This window comes from Spea bombifrons, chromosome 5, assembly GCF_027358695.1.
Source record: "Spea bombifrons isolate aSpeBom1 chromosome 5, aSpeBom1.2.pri, whole genome shotgun sequence".
Lineage (NCBI taxonomy): Eukaryota > Metazoa > Chordata > Amphibia > Anura > Pelobatidae > Spea > Spea bombifrons.
Window position 1 is genome coordinate 103885080 of NC_071091.1, and position 25927 is coordinate 103911006.

The window sequence follows — 25927 nt, forward strand, 5'->3', positions numbered from 1 at the left end:
AGGTGGCAAAACTGGCTAGAAATATGTTTTAACATATAACATTTATTTGATTATTTTTTTATTTTATTTTTTAACTTTTTCTGGCATGGCAGCACCCATAGTGCCTGCTCCATGTAATGATCACTGTGCCTTTACACAGCAATTTTTATTTTTATTTTTTTGGTAACTTTTCTGAGGCTGCTGATCAGAAATAGAAACCCTTTGGTTAGAATAACCATTGTTTTCATTGTTAACCCCTTTTTTAATTCTAGTTCTTTTAACACGCTGTGTTACAAACCGGTTCGCTGAATTTTACTTTGGTAGAGAGTTTTCTGTGTCGTTTCACAAGAATGTCGCTTCCTAGTCTTGCGTAGAATATCGTGAGAACATTTCTCACCTGTTCTTTAAATAGACGTAGCAGGTTTATTACCCTCGGCATGGTGACCGCTTTCTATATCGATGTACATAGGTTGCGGATTAAAGAAACCTTTCTCACCGCAGAACACAAGGATCTATATCTGGTTGGTCAGATGTTGGCATTGAACTGTCCCAACTCCACTGCTGGTATTTGTATTGATCGCTTACCCTCTGCTTGCTGGAAAATGACTTTAGACCCCCACACATGAAAATTTATATTTAGATATAAATAAATATAGTGTGTATGTATATATTATAAAAAAAAAAGATTTCATCAGCTGCCTCTGGAAAAGTAAAAAAAAAATTAAAAAAAATAGTTTGGTGCCCAAAGGCAGCGATCATTGCATGGAGCAGGCAGCCTAAAGTAAAAAAGAAATGTTAAGTTTGCCGACAGGTTGCCGGCTGATCTATAGTCCGATCAGCTGGCCGGCTCACTGGAAAAACTGTCTGGTCCCTGCGGTCTTGCAGGGGGTCGGATGTCTTGCTACATCTAAATTCATTCCAGTAAGTAAAAAAAATATATATTAAAAAGGCAAGGATAAAAAAAAAACTTACATATTCTAGGCTTGATGGGCGCTTATGGACTACGATACCCATCGACCCCAGCCAGGTTGATGACAGGAGTTGTAGCTGACAAAAGCAGATGGGCCAAAAGAATAAAAAGCTGGCATAGCTGCCAAAGTGTTTTGAGGTTTTTCCGATCTAAACTGTGTTTGGTTAGTATTTTATGCGAACCTTTATTTTCGCGGTCCCACCCTGCCCTATGCTGTGTGAAATGAGTGTCATGTAGTGTGCTGTGATGGTGGCTATACATCTAGACACGAAATCTGATCTAATCTATTATGTACTAAACAAAGTTTCCCCGTGTTTGCTTTCTATTTGAAAGAAAAGTTAGATGTTTGTTCCCTCTGGCTGGCTTTTGGGTTCTCTCCCATGAAGCTGCTTTTTCCCAATCCTAATAACGAGGTTATGAAGTCTCCAGAACGTCTCTCGCTAAACCCACCTTTAGCTGCCGTTCCCCTGATACTCAATTAGTTTCAATGGGTTACAGTGAATACACTAAAGTATTTTAGTTAATAGACTGAATGCATTAAGATAACTACACATTAAAACTCTGGGATATGGTGGGGCTATATAAATCAATCATGGTGAAATATATAAATATATCTCTCAGTACCCTGTAGGACACTAGAAATCCTCGGAAGCAATTTAGACCTGGCCTAAGAAATTGGCCTTATAATTATAAATACTTTGTTTTGCCCTCCTTTGGGCTAAGAGGAGCCCCTTAGACTGCCCCAAGTTATTATTGCAAAGAATATAGCATATTACCAATATATATATAATTTTTTTTTTTTTTTTATTATTTTTTTTATGTGAGATTTTACTTTGGTGAGAGGGTGGTAGGTAAATGGAACAGCCACCCGTCAGATGGGGTAGAGGTTTAAGGTCAGAATCCTTATATCAGGATAAACAGGCAGACTTTATGGGCCAATTGGTCTCACCAACTTCTGAACTGGTTCTTTGCTGATTTTCTATAGCGCCATCATATTCGGCAACAGTGTTATCTGTCTGGTATCTGCGTGCGGCCGCACTTGTTAATTCTACAAGATAATTAATACTTTCTCTTTTTAACCTTATTAAATATTTGGGGTTTTTTGTCCGACCTCTCCTCCAAGAACTAAGACATTTAAATTTTTTTATGAAAATCAGAAATTTGCCCCCGAAATCCCCCCCCCCCTGCAATTTGTGGTAATGATAGACCATCCCCATATCAACCCATACAGAAGTATGACTGGATAGAACAAAACAACTGATTATTATTCTTATTTTAATTTAATTATTAAAATGTCTCTTAAGACTTCGTGCCGGATCATCCTAGAAAGACTCCCCTCTCGGGGGATATATTTATAACGTACGATGGGAAGAACGGCATAGAAAACATCCCCGAATATTCACTTATCTGCTCTGCCACCGGGAACCGTTCCTTGGAGACGGCAAAAGTTTCCATCGTGTATCGTATGGCTGCTCTCGGAATGGCTAGCAGAAATCAATATACCGGCTTTCCAGGTGTACAATAGCTATGATGTCATGTCCTAATTACACGCGGCCCGTCCTCGCTTTCATCGTTGACATAGTGATTAATTACCTGGCGCTGCGCCGGCCGCTAACTTGCTGTAACTGTTACCGTATCGGGTAGGGAAAGGCCAGAACATAAAAGAAGGTTTAAAACCAATAGAAAGAAATTATCCAAGATCTGGCACGGGGCCTACATCATGCAGCGATATACTCCGGTCCATACCGGGGAGGAAGAAAGGACGTACGACTTTAACCCTGCGTGGGAACCCCGGCTTTTCACCTGCCTGTGTAGGTACAAAAGTTACATCTTTACCTCGCTAGAATGCCTTCTTAGAATGTCTTGGTTATAGCGTCTTCACGGCCCAGTTAGCTCACCGTTCCTCAGTCACGATCCTGGGGCAGGAGGTTTTATGGACCGGTGATGAAGGTAGCGTTTCGTTATCTGTTCTGTCTTAGTAGCCCATCAGCGAGTCCTCGTAGTCGAGATGGGAAAGTCGTATCGTCGGCCGGGGATGTTTACTTTCTTGTTCTCTGAGCGCAGGTGACTAGCTCCCCGAGAGACCTGCGATCTGTCTGTTTCTCGAGTCCTCTAGCTGTCTGTTTGTAATTCTAACAATGTCTACATGTCTGGGATGTGGAGAGGTCAAGGTTCTTAGTGAGTTCTGCGTAATAAAGATGCGATCGAGTGAATGTACGTTTTTTTATTCTGTTTATTTGGCCGGTCACATTTATTCGCGGGGTTACTCTATTATATGTTTTGTACGTATTCTTTGGTCAGTATATCTGTTATAGGTTCTGAAGTCTTCTAGCATAATAATGTAAATTTAATATTGAATTCTAATAAATTGGCAGAATGCGATTTACTGAGGGTTCTGATTGCCAGAAATGCCGTTATTACCGTCCATACGGGTCGGTAGGGCTAGTGGATTTTCCATAATCTACCTTTACAAGTGATGTATAAGCGAACATTGATAGGATCAGATAGTGAGGTCAGTATAACGTGTGGGGGGGGTAATTAAAGCAATTGCTGGTTACCCCCCCATACACACACAAACCCATTAATGCTTTATGAAGTGGAATTCTGATGCCGCGCATGTTCCCACAGCTCCCTTTACTGTACTTGGCATACGATCAGGAAAGCCGAGACACCCAGTTTATCTGTATGCGATGCAAGCAGCCATCTGATCTTCCTGGCTGCGTGATTATTCTTCCCAATTACGTTATTTCTCCCCTATTAACTTACTGTTTGGGCGTTCTTTGTGGGGCGAGGAAAAGGAAGGAGAGAACTTAAGGGCAGGAAATGTTTACGTCCGATCAGGCCCCTCCGGCCCCTCTAGTCTGGTTTAAGTCAGGAAAAATGGGCATATGCCAATTAAATTAAATTGCTCACTGTATTAGCCTCTACCACTTCTGTCGGGAGGCTGTTCCATTTATCTACTACCCTCTCAGTAAAGTAAAGTTTCCTTAAGATAAGACTTTACGTTTTCATCCAGATAATCTCCAAAACCATTCCGCCAGCTGCAAACCAAAAAGCACAATCTATAAGTGTTTTTAATGAAATATAAATGTCCAAAGTCCCTTAAGCAGGGTGCCGCACTGTTCCTTGATCCTCGTGGTGCTTTGATTTACGGTCGTAGCGCGGGCTGCCAGGATAAATGTTTATTTCGCTGCGTCCGACTTTATATGATTCCGGTTCCAGTCCGTTGACAAGCGGCGCTACCAGTCGGATAATAACATTATATCGCATTGTGATGCAGTTCAGCGAAGCGCGGCGCCCGCCACACATTATCCATTTCAGGAAAGCGAGTCTATGTACAGAAAGTGTGATCGGCGGCTGCGAGTGGAAATTAATCACCTGAATGAAATCCCCCGAATACATGAATCTATATGGAGCCGCGTGCGGGAAGGAGCGTGAACGTACCCACCGTGCATTCTGCCTGGGGGGGTTGTCGGCACTCGGGGGAAATATAAAGTCATTGAGTTTAAAGCGAAGACGAATGGAGAAGGAAACCCTGTCGCAATATGTAAAAGATGGAAAACCCCACTATATATATATATATATATATATATTATATGTATGTATGTGTATGATGTCAGGGTATGATTTTTTTTGCAGTTAACCCCTTCATGACACCATAAAGAGTCAAGCTTGCATGTTTAACCATTATACCTCTTGTTGTTGTTGTTGTTGTTATGATTAGCGGAGCGCCCCGAAACAAAGGGCCGTGTATAAAAGTTTTAGGAAAGTGAAAAGATGCTGTAAAGTAAGAATGCTTTTGAAAAGTCACGTTAAGATTATGATTAAAATAAATAAACGTAATGCAGAGTGAACAGAATAAATAGAAATCGGAATATTTGGCGCGAGCCCCCTTTGCCATAAAACGGCATCAGTTTCATTTTTTTTCTTCCCCAGAAGCAAATACGTTCTACAGATATCGTTTTCAATGCCCTGATCCTCTTATAGCCTCAAAGACTCTCTCAGACTAAGGACGGACCCTCGGGGTACTCCAAACCGGTGTTCAACTGTGAAATGTCCTAAAAGCATGTTTGATCCAGACTATTACTCGTAAAACTATGCTGACGGCCGCTAACGATATTGTTATTTGGAAGAATTTCTTGGATAGCATCCTTTAGCAAGCCTGAAAAGGATTTTCCCGCCATCGATGTCAGGCTTACTGGTCTATAACCCCTTAATGACAAAGCCCGTACATGTTGAACAGGGCCCTCCTTACTTCTTGTTTCTGTAAGTCGAATGGTTATGTTAAGCACTTATGTCCTGTTAACCAATTGTACAGCGCCACGGAACATGACGGCGCTATATAAATCAATACATAATAATCATATGTGAATGGCTGGTTCCATAAGTCACCGAAGAGAAGTTTGCTAGTTTTCCTGCGTTGTTACGCACCAGACACTCTCGTTGGAGCGCTCCATGAAGCAGCCACGGGCCGCCGCTCAATCTTCTGATACATTGCAGGCAGACGTAAGATTTTGGATGACCTTCCGAGCCCAGACACCACACTGAGCTGATGCTTTATGGCGATGCTAATGAGGTCCGTCCTTCCGGGTGAAAATATTTGTACGGTGTGTTACTGTGATCCTAGAGACAAAAAAAGCTCCCCTTTTTAAGAAATGAGTTTAGCTTCGGTACTGAAGGGGTTAAAAAGAGTTTGGGATTCAAAATCTGCAGTGAAACAAATGATACATGAACACTTTATATACACAAAGTATACATCCCCAGCCAAAGCCCCTCCCCCCATCATCATTGCCTTGTGGTATCTCAGGCTGTGGGGGGCTTCACTCCGGGGGGGCTGTACCCGTGGGCTCAACGCGGAATCCCCTCCAATCCTAATAGGAGGAAGAGACTCGACCAAATACATGAGCCGCACGGTCTGTACGTTACGTCTTTAGCACCAGGCAAAACATCTAAACAAGCTAAACACCGAAACAACTCATACTGTTACCCAAACGTAAAAGCCAATCATTCTATATCTCCGCGTAAAAGATAACCGATGGGCCCGGGGACACCGCTGATGACAGGAACTCCGTGACGTTTTCTTATAGGCTACAATGAAAAATCTCTTTTATATTTCCGGTATAAAGCCTTCTGCTTTTGGGTCGGTGCTTTATGCCGTTATTTTTATTTTCTACGCAGCGATAACGGAACGGGAGGATCAGAGAATAATTTATCACCCGTGCACAGGTTGGAAAGGCCGGAGGTTATTCCCTGTGAACGCTTCGCCGTGGCGCTTTTGCATAATTTGCTGCTGAAATAAACCGCCTGCTTTTGGGTTCTGGTCCGCTAAATAATGCGTTTCCAGCGGCAGACGACTGATTTTTACAAATGTAGTATTTATGGTGGATCTCAATAATAAAAAAAAACACATCCTTTTTATGTTTTTACTCAATTTTCTGAGAACGAAACCTTTCTAGGGCACTTGAGCAGAAGAGGTTTTTTTTTTATTATTATTTTTAGAATTGACCTATTCCTACCGAAATTGTTTGCTTATAGCAAGAAAAACAGGTTCCCTTGTTTCCCCGCATCGATACCGACGTTCTATTTATTTAATAAAAAATAAAAAAAGAGAAAAGCAATGACCGTTTTTATTCAGGATTATTTTAGTTAATGCTAAAAACAAAATATACTTTCATTGTCGATTTAAAGGACTATTATGGAACCTGATATTTTATTATTTACGTGTCTCATATAGCTAAGCAGTTTCATGTTTAGTAACATCTAATTCATACTACTTCTTGGGTAATTTGGGTCATCCCAACCGTTTTATGTGTTATTATTATTTTATTTTGTTTTAATATTTTTAACCACTGACTATAAAAGCTTGAAGACTTCTAAAAAAATTTGGGGGGTTGAGTCGAATGCATGTTAACTAATGTTCTAAGCCAGTAACGAAATTTGATGGCAGATAAGGACTATTCGGCCCATCTAGTCTGCAAAATATATATATTTTTTGTTTGTTTGTTTGTTTCATAGAGTTTTTGTGCTTAAGTTCAGATCCGTGATTACCGATGATGATCAAGAGATTAAATTGTCCGTGTTGTTGTGGGCGCCTGCTGATTGTTTTACCCAGATGTTCTATAATATATATATATAATATATATATTACGCCTGTGCATCCAAAGAAACAAACATTCTATATGTCATTTCCAAAACAGACATTATGCTAAATTCAGCTTTATAGCCATTTTCAGTTGCAAGATGAACTATGCAAGCAAAAAATCTACATTGTGAGAATACGCTATGCTTCCGACCAACCACTCATGGGTCGTCCATCACAGGAGGAACATGGAAATTCTGTTTTCTTGTATAAGTAGCTATCTTCTACATACATTACTTATCATGGCCTGGGCTTTGTTCAATAAAGCGTGAGTTTGTCCTCTCAATTTACCGACTTCATTATAGATAGACAGGCCAACGTGAATTAGGTGCCCGGTGGAAGAAGGGCCGAGCTTGCTGTATAATGTATATGAACGCTATTAGAGATTCCGCACGTAATTGACTATAACGTTATATGGGACCAGCCAACCTTTTCTTGCCGTTGAAGCCTACCGGAGTTGGACCTTCATAATGCTTTAGTGAAGTCATTGAGCAAACCTCATGAGACTTCTTCTTCTTCTTCTTATATTGAGTCTCCACAAATCGGTGTCTTCAGAATCTTCCACATTTTAAATTATTTTTATTGAATGAATAAATTGCTTTGTGTACTTTTTTTTTTTTTTAACTGCCCCTAATTAACCCACTGAAACGTGTCCTCTTTCGCAGGTGTCTGCGGCTGTTGTGGAGCTTTGCGTCCGCGTTACAAACGTCTGGTGGATAATATTTTTCCGGAAGACCCTAAGGTAAGTGGCTGGCATCGCAGATTGCTGCCGTATCAGGTTGCCAATGTTTTCTCAGTAGGAATAGCATTATAACGGATCTCTATCATTTTTGGGCAATTGAAAGAATAAAAAAAATAATTCCTTTCGGGTTTACGGGTATTTTATTGCACGTACCTGAACGATCTAAACATCTGGGAATTTTCGTTTGTTGGGCTCCCACGTTATCACAATTAAATTTTTTTTTCTCCTCCTTAATACATAGAATTTCATGGCAGATAAGAATCATTCCGCTGATTTTTCTTTATGTAAATATCTAGTCGTTAAATGGACAGCGCAAAGTCCCTGTAAAGAAGAATGCGTATTGAATTAACCCTTTGCTCTTACCTGACACAGAAGAGGCTGCTCTGCAGCAGCAGCTACCCTCTTCCTCCATTGCGCGGCTCTTCTTGTCACTGATTGGCTGCTTCAAGCTGCTTCTCTGCTTTGACAATGCGTGTGATTGCAAAGCGGACGCCACAAAAATGTAAAGGGACCACACACCTATCAAATGCTAGTATATGATGGCTGGAGTGTGCCTTTAATCAGTCCAGGGACTCAACTGAGATTAATTCAGCTTTTACTCGTCAACAGCCCCCCCCTCCCCATTGTAATTAAATCTATTTATGGGGAATCTAATTGGAAAAAGATATGTTTTCTCTCCTTTACAATTCAGTTCACTAAATAAACCCATGAAAACACATATGTGTTGGAAAAAAGTTTTATGTGTGTGCGGCGACTGCTTAATAATCAAGCACTAAACTCATGTTTTTAAACCTCTATATTGGACGAAGAGATGACTAGACATAAGTTTTGGGTTATTTTATGGTGTATACAGAATTTCTCTGACTTTATAATATTGAGTTCCTGTTTCATTGAGCCTTTATTTTTCTTTTGCAATTGTCTTGTAGGATGGCCTCGTTAAAGCTGATATGGAGAAACTCACTTTCTATGCAGTATCGGCCCCTGAAAAGCTGGACCGCATTGGTGCATACCTCGCGGAAAGATTGAGCAGAGATGTCGTGAGACACAGATATGGGTAAGTGACCCGGATTTTGGGGGGGGGGGGTCGGCATCAATGTGTAGAATCTATATTTGCATGAACTTTCCTCTCGTATGCTGCTTCTGGAAACCTTTGTTAGAGGAAGTACAGTAACTTCTGGACTGGACGTTGGCCATTTATTGCCACAGATGTCGGCTTCTCCAAGGTAAAGATATCCTTCCCTGAGATAAAATTGTGAGACCCTGCATGTCTGTTGACCCTCAAACAGAGCAATCACAAGGTGCTCCCTATGAAGTCTGAGAGCAAAGATTCCCAGTTCTTCTGCGTTACTTTAAAGACTGGAAGCCATGGCTCAAAATCCACCTCTTTCATTACTCGAATATCGTCATGAATATGTCAGAGAGGGCCAGGTTTCTCATTCATTACCCCAAGCAATAACATGGAGACCCTTCTACAATCCTACAGTTCCCACAGCTGCTAAACCCACCACTGATTTATTCTCATACTCACAAACCAGATGAAGGAATCCTCTGAACAAGATGGCTGATGGACAAAGCAATGACCAAAATGTCTTATTTACTTTTTTGTTTGTCGGCAACATTTCAGCCCCACTAATCATTTTACTAAAATATACACTACCGTGTGCGGCCGCTTAGCTGTTTTCATGGAGAACAAGGACATTTCTAGCTGTTTTCTAACCATCAATTAGCCTTTTAAACTTAAACTTGGATCACAACATGCCATTGGAACCCAGTAGTGATGGGAGTGATAAAGGGCCATTGGAACACAGGAGTGATGGGAGTGATAAAGGGCCATTGGAACCCAGTAGTGATGGGAGTGATAAAGGGCCATTGGAACACAGGAGTGATGGGAGTGATAAAGGGCCATTGGAACACAGGAGTGATGGGAGTGATAAAGGGCCATTGGAACACAGGAGTGATGGGAGTGATAAAGGGCCATTGGAACACAGGAGTGATGGGAGTGATAAAGGGCCTATGAAGTTAATCCATTAAAAATTATTTACAACATTACCTCGTCTGTGCTGGATTTCTGATTCATTTCATGTTTTAATGGACAAAATTAGCTTTTCCTTTAAAAACAAGGATATTTCAAAGTAACTTTTGGCAGTAACGTGATATATTTGTTTCAATATAGGTATATATATATATATATATATAGAAAATACAAAGTATATTCGGAGTAAACCTAATTGGGAAAGCTGATATATTGTGATACTTCTCTTGGTGGTAATTTATTCGTATAAATTGCTAGATTGGGATCGCACCTTGTGCATTGTTGCCAATATATATATTTCATTGCTTGCGGGTACTTGTCGGTTAAGTTCCTTCAGGCTGTCAGTAGCTTGATGGGGGTTTTTTTGTTTTGTTTTTAAATATTTTTCCAAAGGAATTTTACCTTTAAATGGCAATTGGGTTGAAAAAAAGAAAGTGATGCATCTCATAGTTATCTGCTCAACATCCAGATAAGGCAAACATGAGATGTAACTCTGCCTTCTTACATGGTCCATGTTCTCCTGCCTAGTGGATAATTCACTCCATGTTTTATTTTGCAATAAAGAGATGACCCTAACAGAACATCGTTGATCGCATTCAAAGTCATCGTACGTTGCTTAGCGGTCACCAATAGCCTAGTGGGTAATTCATGTATTTGTTGAAGTCCGGTGTCTGAGATGTCTCCCGGCGTTGATATGAGTCAGATGCTTTGAGTTGATGTCATTGGGCCACCGAAGAGTCACAAAATCTTTATAGGCCCGGGAATCTCTTCTTCAGGTCTCGAAAGCTGATGTGACTCTGTGATCCTGATGGACTGTTGTAAGAGATCTTCAGCTGGAGACTCTTATCTTCTCCTGGACCATTACATTTAAGCGTTTCTTGTGTATTTAGAGGCAACGCATGAGAGACGAGTCTTTCCTAATTTGTAATGGATCTAAATTATTTGAATTATGTCTCGGAGCCTTTCTTCTTGTGGATGACCTTTTGTCAAGTTTTGTTGTTCTTGCATTATTTTGGCTTCTCTTGGCAAAATCCATTTCCTCCTACTTTGTACATTAAAATCTCATTAGTAATTACTTTTAACATCAGTAATGCACTCTTATGTATTATAAATACTGTTTTTGTTTTTTTGTAGAAATGTGTTCATTGCGATGGAAGCCCTGGACCAGCTCCTTATGGCCTGTCACTCGCAGAGCATCAAGCCTTTCGTCGAGAGCTTTCTTCACATGGTGGCAAAGCTTTTGGAATCTGGGGAACCCAAGTTACAAGTTTATGGAACCAATTCAGTGAGTGCACGCGGGGTCACATCTCTTCATATTGTCAGTTGGATTTTCATACACCGTTAATACATGATGACCATGAGGGTCATAGTTTTTCTTTTCTTTTAATCAATATAAAATTAATAAGCTTTAAGAACAGGTTTAAATCGTAGTTCTTTTTTGTATGCTTAACTCATCGTATCTATTTGGCCCAATTTCCATAGGTTTCCATCCTGTTTCCTTAGTTGCTACGGTGATAACACTTTGCAAACTCTGAAAAATAACAATTGTCTTATATTCGAGGTTGTCTTCTTCAAATAGAGGTCTGATTACAAGACTAAGATCCAGATCCTCTGCAGCGATGCAGGGGGCTCGGAGCCTCCTCTCTGGCAGCCTCTGCTGCTGCCGGCACTTCCTCTGGGACGGAGCACCATCAGGTCATGTGATGCCGGTGCTCAGTCGTAGAAGACCAGGCGGAAGTACTGGCCACCGGCAGCGGAGGTCTGCATCGCACAGAACTCCACCGGCTGCCCCACTAGACACCAGGGCAGAGTGGCAAATAGGGTGTTAAATGGCATATCTGGGGCTTATTAGGGAGGCAGAGGTTTTTTTTTTTTTAAAAGAGTTTTTATTAAATATGAAAAAATAGTTTACATGTGAATTAATATTTACTAGTAAAACGTTTTCATATCAATTTGGATACTACTATGCTCCCATTAAAATGTGTAATTAATAATTCTGACTATATATAATTTGTTTTATACAGCACCATCCTATTCCGCAGCGCTGAGCAGGGAATTTCTGTGCGAACGGGGCATTAGTATATAACATAATAATGAGAGAGAGAAACAAAAGGTGAGGAGGGCTCTGCTCAAAGGAGCTTACAATCTATGAGCAGGCAAATTGTTATGTTACTGCCCACCCATTGTACAGCGCTACGGAATTTGATGGCGCTATATAAAACAATAATAAAAGTAATCTAGAGGCAGTTGGGGTATATTACACAAAAGGAAAAAGTGGCCGCTGTTAGGTCTGAAAACAAAATGACAATAAGATAGTTATATCAAGAATAGACTGTTGGATTCTTGGCAAAAATATAGTATTTTCTGCTTGGTACTTTTGACGTAGTGCCGGGAAGCGATATATGGCCGGGAGTGTGACGGGATCCCCAGTATTTATGCCTTAGGTGTTTTTTGGATAGCTTTCTTTTTCTTTCTGGCTTTGTTTTGTGTATTAATTGGTCATTATGATTCTAGGAGCAGCAATCTGCTTTTTAGGTTGTGCGCTTTTCTATTTTGCATAAAAATATATTTTTAAGCTATTTCTGACAGTAAAATGTTATTTATTTTTGTATTTTTTTTACTATAACATTCTTAAAGGCTTGTATATAATTAATGTGGCTATTGTGAGCTTTTTAAATGTTATCTTCTAGTAAGTATGTTTATCTCATTAGTCAGAGTATCTGAATAGTAGATTAAGACCGAGCCATTCTGTTGTCGGTATGTTTGTCGGTTAGGTTGAGCTCAGATAACAGCGAGATACAAAAGGCTGCATGAAAACTAGATTTTAAAAAAAAAAGAGAGAAACCACTATTTTTGAGAACTTCTCTTTAATCTGATACTAGTAATAAGAAATACATGGTGGGGGTTCCCCTCTAACGCTGTTTCTGCAGCACTTTTTACCTTTTCATGATTTTTTTTGCCGTGCTACGTTTTTATCTGCGGAACGGTCGGATTTTCGGCACGGAATGCAGTCTTTATTTCGGCTTGTTATTCCTCGGCGGGGACAAAAATCTCATCTCACAAAAACTAGGTCAAGAATGTTATCCTTCCGGCAACCGCAATTCCGTTTGATGTTATCGCTTTAATCGCTCCCTGTGCTATTTTTACGCCTTGACGTCTCCATTTAATAAGCGACATCCCGGCATCGGAATTGTTGGTTTTATCTGTTTGCATCTTTGGAACAAATAAATCCTAATCTTATTTAAAGCCGGCGTTTGTTAAAAGAGAGATGAGCTGACGGTGCCGGTTCTGGAGCAAATTCCAGCCCCCCCCCCCAAAAAAGAGAGAAACTCATTAGTAGCCAAGCATAGACTTCAAATGCCACAGCTGGACAGCGTGCCTTCTGGTACTTACAACATTTCCCGATCCTGAATGGCTGCTAGAAGCAGGAGCAGTCAAGAAATGTTGGGCATCTGCAGCAGCAGGGCTGCAGCTTCTAGTACTGGTGGTTTTATTTTTTTTTTTGTTTTTTTTTAATGTAAGAATTCGCAGAGGGTTAGGTTTGCTCACAGACTAATGTAATATGGATTCTGCTAGAGTTCGGCTGCCAGGGGCATTAAACTGTCCCTTTAAATAAGTTTGTCCGCTGTTATAGACTCATACTTGGCAAACAGGGCCTCAATAAAGGTTCTTCTTGAGAATCAAATGGAGGTTTGGTGAAGAATCCGATTTGATTCATTTGTAAGACCGATGAAGATAAAGGAAGAGTTGGAGGCTCTTATCTTACAGATTCAGTCCGGCTTTGATTTGAAAATTCTGGTTCCGATTCGATTCTGTCCAGCGTTTTTGCAGCTCCCTTGGGGTTACGTTCTCCAAAACAGCTCCACTGACTGCCAAAGATCACAAGCCGTGGACGGATTTAACTCGTTTTCAATGCTAAAAGCTGCAAAGGCTGCAGTTCCCGCTTAATGTTATGCCTTTAGGTAGAAACTGCTCATGTTTGATTGCGCGTGACCGAATCCCATCCCATGTCTTCCAGTTTGTCAAGTTTGCAAATATTGAAGAAGACACGCCGTCCTACCACAGACGTTACGACTTCTTCGTGTCCCGGTTCAGCGCCATGTGCCACTCGTGCCACGCCGACCCTGAAATCCGAACCGAGTAAGCCAAATATATCATTTTATACCCCGTTTTGTTATACCCTTCCTTAGTAAAGCTGTGCAGCTTCAAAGCACGTGAAATTAAAGGGGCTGTTCCACTTGGACAAAACATTTTCACAAATATTAGCGAATCTGCTTCATTGAAGGTTTAACAATCAGTACAACCCATGTACAAAGCTTTTGGTTACAAAGGTATTGGATTAATCAGAGCAGGTGCAACATCATCCTTAAACGGCTTATAAAATAACAAATAATATAATGTAGCAGCTGGCTAGTCCAGATGGAAGCTGCCCCCCCCGTGATGTGTTTTTAGAATTATCCATCTCTAACTTAAGAAAAATGTGCACGTATAAAAAGGTAGAATGTACATACATTAAACATTTTACAGTAAACTTAAGTTAATTTGTTAACCCCATTTTAAGGATCAGAATCGCAGGAATTCGAGGTATCCAGGGAGTGGTGCGGAAAACTGTTAACGATGAGCTTCGAGCAACTATATGGGAGCCACAGCACATGGACAAGATCGTTCCGTCCCTGCTCTTCAACATGCAGAAGATTGAAGACACGGAAAGGTATTGGGAAGCAAATATGTTCCTCCATAGGTGACTAGAAACAATCAATGACAATGATGGCTGATCTGCCCCATTCTCTCCATCTAGTCGCTGGTTTCTCCTGCTGTAAAGACTCAGACCTTAATCAGTCGTTGGTCTCGTCTTCGGTTCAGGAGCTGTATGACTATGTCGTGTGTTTAAATCCCCTTACTGTGTTGTTCAATCGCTTCTCAGCCTTTTTGTGCTTTTTCGGGTCCATGACATTTGGCTAGTAGTGTAACCGACTGATATGAACACGCAGCACTCTCCTGGAGGAACTAGAATATATATATCTCCGAAAATGTAATAATACACACGACTGTTATTTATGGCTGTGTTTGCTCTCAGATGCTTCTTTCTGAAATTTTTACCAATGGCTGCTTTCCCTTTGCGGTAATTTTCCATTTCGTTATACATTGTCAGGGGGAATGTATGAAGCCCAAAGCCTATTGGCACCAAGGGTGGCCCATGCACACTTACAGGAGATTGCCTCATATAGGATGACAACTTAAGAGCTAAATATATTGTTACTTGCTTTGTAGGCAGAATTGCTTTAATTAGGTTTGCTATTAGTTATTAATTTGTTTTTGTTATTTACCCACCTTTATATTTAGTATTAATTTCGTAGCTAATGCTAAGCGGTGGGTAGCTGAGGGAGATCAGCTGCATTCTGGCTAAAGATTCGTTGTCAATGTGTAAATTCAGACTTCATTTACCCCAAAAGCAGAGTAGCCGGCCATACCTGCCTCAGCAGGCTCTTTCTGGACTCCTCAGGGCTCTCCCATTGCTCCCCCTGCTGAATGATGGCCATTTTTGCAACTGGCAATGTTGGGCTAGGGAGCCCAGCTTGCTGATCACACTGTAATCAGCACAGACAGATCTGGAGGAGAAGAGGGAGAAATAGTTTCTCCCTTTCTGAAAAAAATAAAAGAAAAATCAAGGGGGGGAAAAAATGAAATATAAAATTGATTGTGAGCCCAGTGATGTCATGGCCATAAATGACATGGCCCCTGGGCCTGAAGGAGTTCAAGGGCTTTAGCAGTAAAAACAAAAAACGTACTTTTATTCCAGTGTCCCACTCCATGGGCTGCCCACGTTTAGCACTACCTTTAGCTTCTTGAAGCAGGCAATCGCCAGCAGGAAAGCTCTGGCGTTGAAATGATGGGGAGCACTTCCCGTATGTTCCAAAGAGGGAGTTCTTTAGACCCCTGGAAAGCTCACGTGAGAAAGGAATGAGTAACGGCTGCCATTTATTTTAGCAGGGTTGGACCTCCTGCTTCCCCTACACCAGGTGAGAAGGAGGAGAACCCAGGTGTGCTCGCCGAAAACTGCTTCCGAGAACTGCTGGGCAGAGCTGCTTATGGGAACATGAACAATGCTGTGAGACCGGTGTTTGCGTAAGTAAATGGGGTGAAATCTCACCCCCTGGTATGTATGCGCAGTACAATTGATGCATTAATCTGTGTATATACTCTAGCAGCTATAAACTTTATCTTTGCTATAATAACTGCTTGTAGTTGACAAATATGTTGGTATAAATAACGTTATAAAAAAGATTTTGGAGCGTTCTTTTTAATATCTAGTTTTTTACTAGTGGTTTTGTACTGGTAGGGTAATATAGTCACAGGCATGACTCTGAAAGTACGATAGCTGAACACTGATTGGCTGCCACCACGCCCATTGATTTCAGTGGGATACCCGACACACATGGACAGGAAGTGTACCCAAGTACTCTTCCTGCTTCAGTAAAGGCAGACCAGAGCAGGAAAGGATGGCTTCACCAGTTTGCATGCAATAAAATGCATTGGAATATTGGGAGGGAAATGACAGTCCAGCCCACAAAACCATAGTAACCAATTAAATTGTCCGATAAGAAGGATCATGTGATTGGTTGTTGTGCAGGATAAGCTCTCCCGCTGCAGTGGGGCATTTCTATATAACGTGGTTATTCATTACGCTGCGGGAAGTCTGCCACAAACGCTCCCTTTCACAGACAGGACATTGAATGTAATATACTGTACGACTACACCCTTCATTAATCCTTTGTATGGGTAGCCTTACCCCCCAACCCAAAAGAACATGTTTTTCCTTTGAAACCGGTCGAGTTCTTTCACCTAATTAGCGAGAACCTTGTAAGTTATTCTGTTACGGTAATACTGGCGGCGTGAACAAAAGAACCCCGTGCTTTATGAGTTATGCGCCTTAAATGAAGCAAGGTTCTAATTATATTTCCATTATGGCATGCTTTTGTTTGGCTTCCTGAATCATACCGTTATGGGCAATTAGCACCGTTTTTATTTATATTTTGCCACAGTATTCCTCAAATGTAATGGTCCTTGTTCCCTTCTTGTAATACATTATTCATAGGAATAGTCTCCTCTCCTCAAGTCACGTTATTTTTTTCCTCCTCCTTATAAAATCTAGGGCTCCATCTTCCCTTCTTTCTGTAGATCCCTAGCATGTCTACCTGATGATAAACTTCTGCAGCTGCTCAGCACGGGGACATGGCTGACATTTAATGATTTTTTTTTAAAATGTATACAAATATAGGTTTCTGAATATAAATCCAAAAATATTTAAATTACGGTATATGCTACGGTGGTTAAATAAACCCATTCCTGTTTTTTTTTTTTAATGAATTTATCATTTTTCTTCTGTAGTTTCTTGTTGAAAACCTGTGTGAAGCCTCTTAATTAGTTCCAGATTGCTGTTATAAATAGAGGAGGGGCTTAGAAAGAATGACAGGACTCTATTGCTAAGCAACCCAATAAATTCTTACTTACAGCTCCTTTAAGTAGATAAATAATGGTACATGTGTACTTACAGCAAAGAAGATATAGAAATATGTTAGGACCCACTCCAATGTTTTGTGGATCTGTTTGGGTTTTTTTATTTCTTTCTTACTTTTTACATCATTAAACATTGTGTTAAAAAAAGGGGGGGGGGTCAGGCTAGTGAGCTAAATAGCATAAAATATCATAATAGCAAGAACTGTGAGACTTTCTGAGGCACAAGGGAATGCTTTTTCCTTTTCCTAATAGTTTTGGTGGAATAATGCCAGAAACATTAGCGGCGTCCCGGGGAGATCTTTGGAACACACAGACAAGTCGCTAGAAAAAATTCTCACATGCTGAATAATTCATGAACCGAACAAACCGGGTTAGCGTGCGCGTACTATATGCTGGCAGGGAACGGTAATGCGTTGTGTCAGTCTGTCTACGGGGCATAGATAGATCTGTATATGCACCCATACGTCTTTGCATGTCTGTGATGTTTTTTCAGGCCTTGTAAGTAAATTAAGTCCCAGGAAAGGTTGCCTAACAGTATGTTTAAACAATTTAAAGCAAAGTTGAGAGATAGTAAGAGGCATCTTTGCCATTTATTTATTTTTATTTATTTATTTTTAGGCATTTGGATCATCATAAACTCTGGGAATCCAATGAATTTGCGGTGTCCTGTTTTAAAATTATAATGTACTCTATCCAGGTTAGTATGTTTCCAATATATAACCTTTTAAACCCCCTTGTTACACTATGGACTCCACAAAAAGTGTGGCAGGATTACCTTTGGGACGTACCTGTACGTCCTGCGTCTTTCCGCTGCATGGAAGATCAGACTGTCTTATCGCCTGGACTCCCCCTGCCAGCAAAAGACGCATCGCTGTTTTTTTGCCAGCCGATCATGTGTATTTGTGTGAGCGCTTTTACGTAATCGGGCATTCACTGCTGACATCCACCAGAAGGTCACTAGAGGACAGGAGCCCTGCTTGCTGATCACAGTGTGATCAGTGCAGAGGAGATCGGAGGGAAGAGGGTGAGAAACAATGTTTCTCCCTCTTCCCGCAAAGGGAAAACGTAAAGATAACATGCTATTTTTTTTCTCCTGCCCAGGAGAGTGTGGGTAATTTTAATAGTCCTCTGTTCAATGGTCCTTCTGCGCTCGTGTCTCACAGAATTAATAAGACCTTTTGTCCTTTTGCCCCTTATCTTATCCCTTATCCTCTCTTCGTTTCAGGCTCAGTACTCCCATCATGTGATCCAGCAGATCCTCGGTCATCTTGATCTACATAAGAGAGACTCTCCGCGAATACGTGCTGGGATTGTCCAAGTCCTATTGGAAGCCGTGGCTATTGCAGCTAAAGGGTCAATTGGCAAGTAAAGCTTGATCTCTTCTATGTTGACTTTTAAGGGACAGTCCAAAACCCATACTCCATCTCTTCTACCATGAATAAGGTGGGAGTGCTGTGCTATCTGTTGAGGGGTGGCAGTAAATGCATTTTAACCCCTTGACGACAATTGACGTGCCAGGACCGGCACGTCTTTAAACGGGTGCAGAAAGCGAACTATTTTCGCTTTCTGCACCGAAACGGCGTTGCTGTAATGCCTCGACCTCGAGGCATTCAGCAACGCCATGATCGGCACAAAGGGGCCATCTCTGGCCCCTCCCCGGGGCGTCAACATCCGCCATACTTTGTATGGCGGCGGATGCCCGTTTTAAAAGCGTTTAGGAGGCGATCAACGATCGCCTCCTAAACTTAAATGGTGTCGCTGGAATGCCTCGATCAGGAGGCATCCAGCGACACCAAACACTTACCTTGGGATGGACTGTGACCGCTCCGGAGAGCGGTCACAGCCGCCGCTGCAGGTGATCTTCGCCATCAAGCAAGATGGCGGCCGCCCTGTAAAAAAAACAATAAAGACTAAAAAGTTTGCTAGACGGTCTCCAGACCCTCTAGAGAACTCTGGCTCCACTTGCAGGTTGAATACAGGTACTGCATTCACCATGCAAGTCAATGGAGCTCAGCTTTCTAATCACAGTGTGATTAGTAAAAATAAATTAAAAATAAAATAAAATTAATAATAATTAGAAAAAAATAGTAAAAAACCAGTAAAATGTAAAAATAATTTCCCACTGATGTCACTATCAGGGGAACCTTCAAGTTGAAAAAAAAATGTAAAAAAAAGGCAAAAAAAAATATATATATATAAAAAATATATTTTTGTGAGCAAGTCCTAAAATTAGCATATTAGCTTAAAACAATTCTCGCATGGAAAGAGTTAAAATACTGGCATATTAAATGGCCATGGGGTGTCTACTTTTAAAAAATTTATGATTTGATGGGGTAAATTGAATTGGCCGGATTCAACAATGTCCCAATTAACACGGGGGGGAAGGATGGCCACACATCTAATTTCCAATTTAAAAAAATGCACACGTACCAAATGTGGCCTTTTAGTTCCCCCAAAAAATGACAAACCCATGCATGTGGGGTATCACTGCACTCAGGAGATGTTGCTGAACACATATTGGGGTGTCGTGTGACAGCGGCATATACCAGGAGCTGTAAATTCATACATAAAGTATGTGTTTGTGGGAAAAATACACACACAAAAATACTACTGCAAACTTTGAAACAATGCTGGTGGTAAAATGTGTGCATGCAAAGAGTTAAAATACCAGCATTTAAAATACACTGTGGTGTGTAGTTTTCAAAAATATATGGTTTTGTTGGGCACACTGAAATGGCCCGGCTCAAAGATGTACCAAATAGGGCATGGGCAGTGGATCCCCAAATGCCAAAGTTCAACATTGAAAAATGTGCATGCCCCAAATGTGGCCCTTTTACCCCCAAACAGCCAGGCAAAATCATTCATGTGGGGTATCACTGCGCTCAGGAGATGTTGCTGAACACATATTGGGGTGTTTTGTGATAGTGACATATACCAGAACCTGTTTATTCATACCTGAAGTAAAATGTGTGTGAAAAAACAAATGCAAAAAAATTACTACCATAAAGTTTGACAAAGGCTGATGGTAGAATAAGTGCTTGGAAAGGGTTAAAATACTAGCATTTGGAATACCCTGGGCTCTCTAGTTTTCAAAAATATATGACTTGATGGAGTAAATTGCATTGGCCGGCTTCAAAGATACCCGAAATGACACATGGGGGGAAGAATTACCAGATTTGGAAAAAATGGCTTTGAAATAGCAAAACGCTACCTGTACTTATTGCCCCATAATGTGTAGAAAAAGGCAAAAAAACATAAAAACATTGGGTATTTCTAAACTCAGGACAAATAGTAGAATCTATTTAGCAGGTTTTTTTATTACCTTTTATAGATGAGTAAAAGATTTTTCAACTAAAAGTTAGAAACAGTCATTTTTTTCTAAATGTTTCACCATATTTTATACTTTTTTTAATAGTAAATAATACGATACAATCAAAACAATGTCATCTAAAGAAAGCCCTTCTTGTCCTGAAAAAAACAATATATAATGTGTGTGGGTTCAGTAAACGGGAAAGAAGAAAATTACAGCTAAACACGAGCAGCACAGAAATGTTAAAACGGCCATTGTCACGAAGGGGTTAAATAGTTCAAAGTGGTCCAAGCACGCTGATGTAGCGTACAATTTTATTTAATAGACTTAATACGTATCTAGATATTATAGACCCCAAGTTAAGCTGCTGAACGCGTAGCGGTGACCCTAAAGCCCTGATTTGGTGGTAACGTGGCCGAGGCAGTGCTAAAGTGGTCACAAGGCAATATACATGTATATGGAAAGCTGCATATGTGTCTTAAACTGGCTCCGTTACCTAAAGCGGGTTGACAGTCGTAGGTCATTACCCCCGACGCTCTGATGGCTACCCACAATGCTGAAATTAGAAAACCCAACAAAGCCTGTGTTGGGAATAATGCCAGGCGTCTTTCAGTGTTACATTATACAACTTAAGTCAATTTAAATCCGGGGAGGCTTTCCCTCATTTTAAATTTGAAACATGGATTTGTGTCGAGCTGAGTGTAAAAAGCGCCGGAGGTGATTTGAAAAGGTGTTTAATTTGCAAAAAAAAAAAAACTTTGGTGCTTGACATTTTAATTAAAATATGGTTTTAGCAAATAGGTTGCACTGGAATATGTTGGTGTTATGTGTTCCGAACCTTCTATGGCTACGGAACAATTTCACAACTTAATTGTGTGTATATATATATATATGTGTGTGTGTGTATATTATAGATATAGATTTATATTAAATACACTACTAAAGTTTGGGGTCACTTAGCTGACTTCCTTGAAAACAAGAGGATTTCTGGCTGTAACATAAGAGCAAAAGCCTTTTAAACTTGGATCAGCGAACACAACGTGCCATTGGAACACAGGAGTGTTGGGAGTGATAAAGGGCCATTGGAACACAGGAGTGATGGGAGTGATAAAGGGCCATTGGAACACAGGAGTGATGGGAGTGAGAAAGGGCCATTGGAACACAGGAGTGATGGGAGTGAGAAAGGGCCATTGGAACACAGGAATGATGGGAGTGATAAAGGGCCATTGGAACACAGGAGTGATGGGAGTGATAAAGGGCATCTGTATGCCTATGAAGGATTCCATTAAAAATCAGCAGCTGCAATAGTCATTTACAACATTAACCCCATCTGCGCTGGATATCTGATCCATTTCATGTTATTTTAATGGACGAAACATGCTTTTCTTTAAAAAAAAAAAAAAAAACAGGGACGTTTCTAAGTGATCCCAAACTTTTTTTGTGTGTGTAATATTTAAACAGTTTCCTGTTATGAAGTTAACAACCAGAGATAATGTCCAGTCGGCCTCATCAATGAGACGGTATGGTATGCTTTGAGCATGGTGAGGCAGGGGTACTGATTGTTGTTATGTCCTGTCTACCCATTGTACAGCGCTACAGAAGTTGTTGCCGCTATATAAAACAATAAATAATAAGTTGTTGCCATAGCAAAAAGGCTTTTGACCGTTTCTGTGATTTTTTTTTTATATGCTTAAACATTGAGGGGAATAAACAGATCTGCTATGGTTCATTTGCTTAATAGGTATAAAGCTAAGAATCTTAAGTGGAACAGCCCCTTTAAGCCATGCTAAGCTAATGGGTCAACCTTGACCAATATACCTGTAGATGATGGTGGTTTTTTTCCATTTTGCCGAATATTAATCGAGGTTTAATGTATTCCTTTTGAGGTCTCTGTTCTCTAGTCGCAAGAACAGCGAACGTTTGGCGTTAGATACACAATTGTTTATTATTTAAGATGCATTTAAAATTAGATGTGGTCTGGCTCTTTAACCGCGAGGCTTTACGTACCTCTGGATTTGCCTCTTAGGTCCCACCGTTCTCGAGGTGTTTAATACTCTTCTGAAGCACTTGACGCTCAGCGTTGACTTTGAGCTCGGTGACAGGAGGAGTTCTGCAGGGAGCGCAGCCTTCAGCTCCAGCTCCAAAGAGAGCGACGAACGGATTGTGCAGAATGCCATCATCCAGACCATTGGTGAGTCTCACTCTGTTCAATTTGAGGTTTCAGCCACAGAAAAAGACTGATAAATATATTTAAAAAAATTATACAAGGCCTGATTAAGGAGCTGCGTGCCCTGGACTAATTATATAAGAAGGGCTCCTTCTCCGGAACTGGAACCCTGTTCTGTTCTTTCCTCCCACTTTTTTGAACCTCGCTTGCTTTTTCTATCTTTCCCATTTTCTCACTTGCCTTCCTTTTTACATTTTTCATCCTCTAACTTCCGTTCTGCCTCTCACGCTTACACACACGCACTACGGTATGTCACATTTTAACTCCCGACCCACAGTTACACAGGCCCCTCGTTTATACGTTATACCGCCACCATTATACATATTTTGACCACATCTTGTTTTTGGAAAAATAACCAGCGTCCTTTTGATCTGTAACTCCCAAGACATCTGATGTGGCGTAATATCGAGGTGGGGTATGTTAATGCACCGCATTTCCCATAATTCTAGATCTAGCTATGTAAATTCTAAAACTAAATATTAATTACCCCGACACATGACGCTGCATCGGCATATACCCTGGAGCTGGGTGTCCCATGCTTGTTTCCCATCAAGAGTTCGGGGTTCTGCATGAAACGCTAGGCTGCCAAAGTAACAAAGTACTCAAAACAACACTAAGTCTTATATTCACTAGATCACGGTAAAGAATTCCCCCAAATCTGATCAGGTGTCTAGTTTGTGGCAGTTATCCACATCTGTTCATGAGGTTAGACGTCCCTGAGAACTCTGAAGTGTTAAGAAGAGCTTGTTTGTCTATTTCCCCCAACGGTGACAAAAATAACATAATACGTGAAAAATATCATGCTCCATTCCTTAGAGAAAGCCAGCTCCCCGCATGCGATGTTTCCTATTCTCGCAAGCCATTCATTACGTTGGGAATGTGTTTGTGAGCTTGCGGGATAATTAACGACGGAGGGGGGAAAAAAGGCAAAAGCACTCGACAGCAAAATATTTCAGTTGCAAGGAGCCTGTTATCCGCTAATGAATGTGGCCGACTGTGAAACACTCTCTGGCTGTATGATTGACTATCCGGTGTTTACAGTAGCGGCAGCGACAATGTTAAAGCTGCTTGTTCCACTGTTTCAACTTTTAATACAGAACATTTTCTTTTTTTTCCCCAAATTATTATTTATTTATTTTTTTTATCGTTTCTGCAGGATTTTTCGGAAGCAATTTACCTGATTACCAAAGGTCGGAAATTATGATGTTCATCATGGGGAAGGTCCCGGTGTTCGGATCGTCTTCTAACACTCTTGATACCAGCCAGCTTGGGTATGAGTCTTCTTGGAGATTCTAATTCAGATTAAAACCTCTGTACAATACCCGTTGCACAACACTGCAGAGTACGATGAATATAAAGCCATACATATTATAGTTGCTTGATTTTAGTATTGCTCCTGTGATAGATGTGTGAAAGTTCTTACTTTACTGAGAGGGTGGTAGGTAAGTGAAGCAGCCTCCCAGCAGACGTGGTAGAGAGTAATATGGTGAGGGGATTTAAACATGCATGGGATAGGCATACGGCTCCTGAATCTAAGATGAGACCCACAACTGATTAAGGTCTGAGCCTTTCCAACAAGAAAAACAGACAGACAAGATGGGTGAATGATCTGCCAAATTCTATATTTCTAACTCTGCCAATGTGGGACTAAATACCTAAATCATTACTTGCTCAGGTCCTCGTCATTTGCATTCCCTCTGTCTTTTATAAGCATTATATTTGTTAATAATAGTAACAAATTGATGTCATTCAGTCTGGTGACCCTCTTAGAGCCATCGGGGGTATTTCTGGAGAACCCGAATGATAAACATTGTTTTGCTTTCCAGCAGCTCTTGACCTTCCGTGTTAATTTGCTATTAGTGCCTTTGACTAGAAGTAAGCAACCTGCATCCTTACCGTCCAAGGCACCAGGAGGGGTTTTTAACTAAAACAGCCTTCATTCAAGATCAGGCATTTAGATGCTTTGCATTTTCTGGACTTTCTTTTTTTTTTATTATGATTATTTTTTTTTTAATAACTCATTAAGTTATTCTATTAAAGTACAAGGGTCTCCACTCAATCAAATCTAATTTCATACACGCTTAGCTATTAACGTATCATACATATGTCTAATGAATCAAGCATGTACATAGCTGTGAGTTTATCACCCACGTATAATAGCTTTTTTTTCTGGCTTTTAATTCAGATTTTGTGTGTTATTTCTATTCCTCACCTACTTCGCCACAGACTGAGGTTATTTATTTAAAAAGCCCAGTTTACAGCCCCTCATTTACCGCCTCTAAACTCAATCTGACGTTCCCGTTGTCTAAATAACTCCGCAGTAAATTAAGTAATTTGTTGATGGCATTAGGAACACAACCTAAGCTTTATGTAGTAGTTGATTCTTCTCACTTACTGGTAGGACAAATTGTGTTTGCAACAAGGATTGTCTGCCATGAAGTGATTAGAAAGGAATGTTTCTGCTAGTACTTCAGAATGGCAGAGCATTAGTCTTTATTTGTAGAGAGATTATTGGCCTGGTACACCGTACCTTATCTATCCTGGGTACAGAGATTGTCGGATCTTAAGCTTTTATTAAAAAAATTAAGTTTCGGGAAAGCACACCAATACATCATAAATAATTGGAAGACAAAAAGCAGGAGCTGTGGCCACCACAATGCAACACAATAGCCAACACAAAATCACAAATGGTCATCACGGATTGTAACGTGAACGTTGTGCGCACAGCAGCAGTAGATGGCACAATATAAGATCAAGGCAGTGCCCGTGAGTTCTTTACCCGACATTTCGGGCGACAATCGCCTTTGTCAAGGTCAAAAAAGATCTGATTGCTCACCGTTACTGGTCTGCTGACCATTTGTGGTTATTTTGGATTTACCTTATCTGTTCTTAGAAGAGACTTCTTGTTATAGAATTACCATTGAGGAGTGGGAAGTTTATATTAAAAAAAATAAAAATAGAAATACTTATTCCATAGATCTATACCCTCCGCATAATCTGCCTCTGTTGG

General features: G+C 40.6%; 1 protein-coding gene across 1 annotated transcript in view; it reads left to right on the top strand.

Annotated features, from left to right (window-relative positions):
* EFR3A (EFR3 homolog A) overlaps positions 1-25927 on the top strand; it is a 56538-nt gene that overhangs the window by 7872 nt on the left and 22739 nt on the right. The window contains exons 2-11 of the mRNA XM_053466171.1: positions 7754-7830; positions 8757-8884; positions 10997-11147; positions 13881-14002; positions 14424-14573; positions 15851-15988; positions 17999-18077; positions 18606-18741; positions 22717-22881; positions 24074-24188. Of these exons, the coding sequence (XP_053322146.1) occupies positions 7754-7830; positions 8757-8884; positions 10997-11147; positions 13881-14002; positions 14424-14573; positions 15851-15988; positions 17999-18077; positions 18606-18741; positions 22717-22881; positions 24074-24188 (1261 nt within the window). The remainder of the gene's footprint in view (positions 1-7753; positions 7831-8756; positions 8885-10996; positions 11148-13880; positions 14003-14423; positions 14574-15850; positions 15989-17998; positions 18078-18605; positions 18742-22716; positions 22882-24073; positions 24189-25927) is intronic.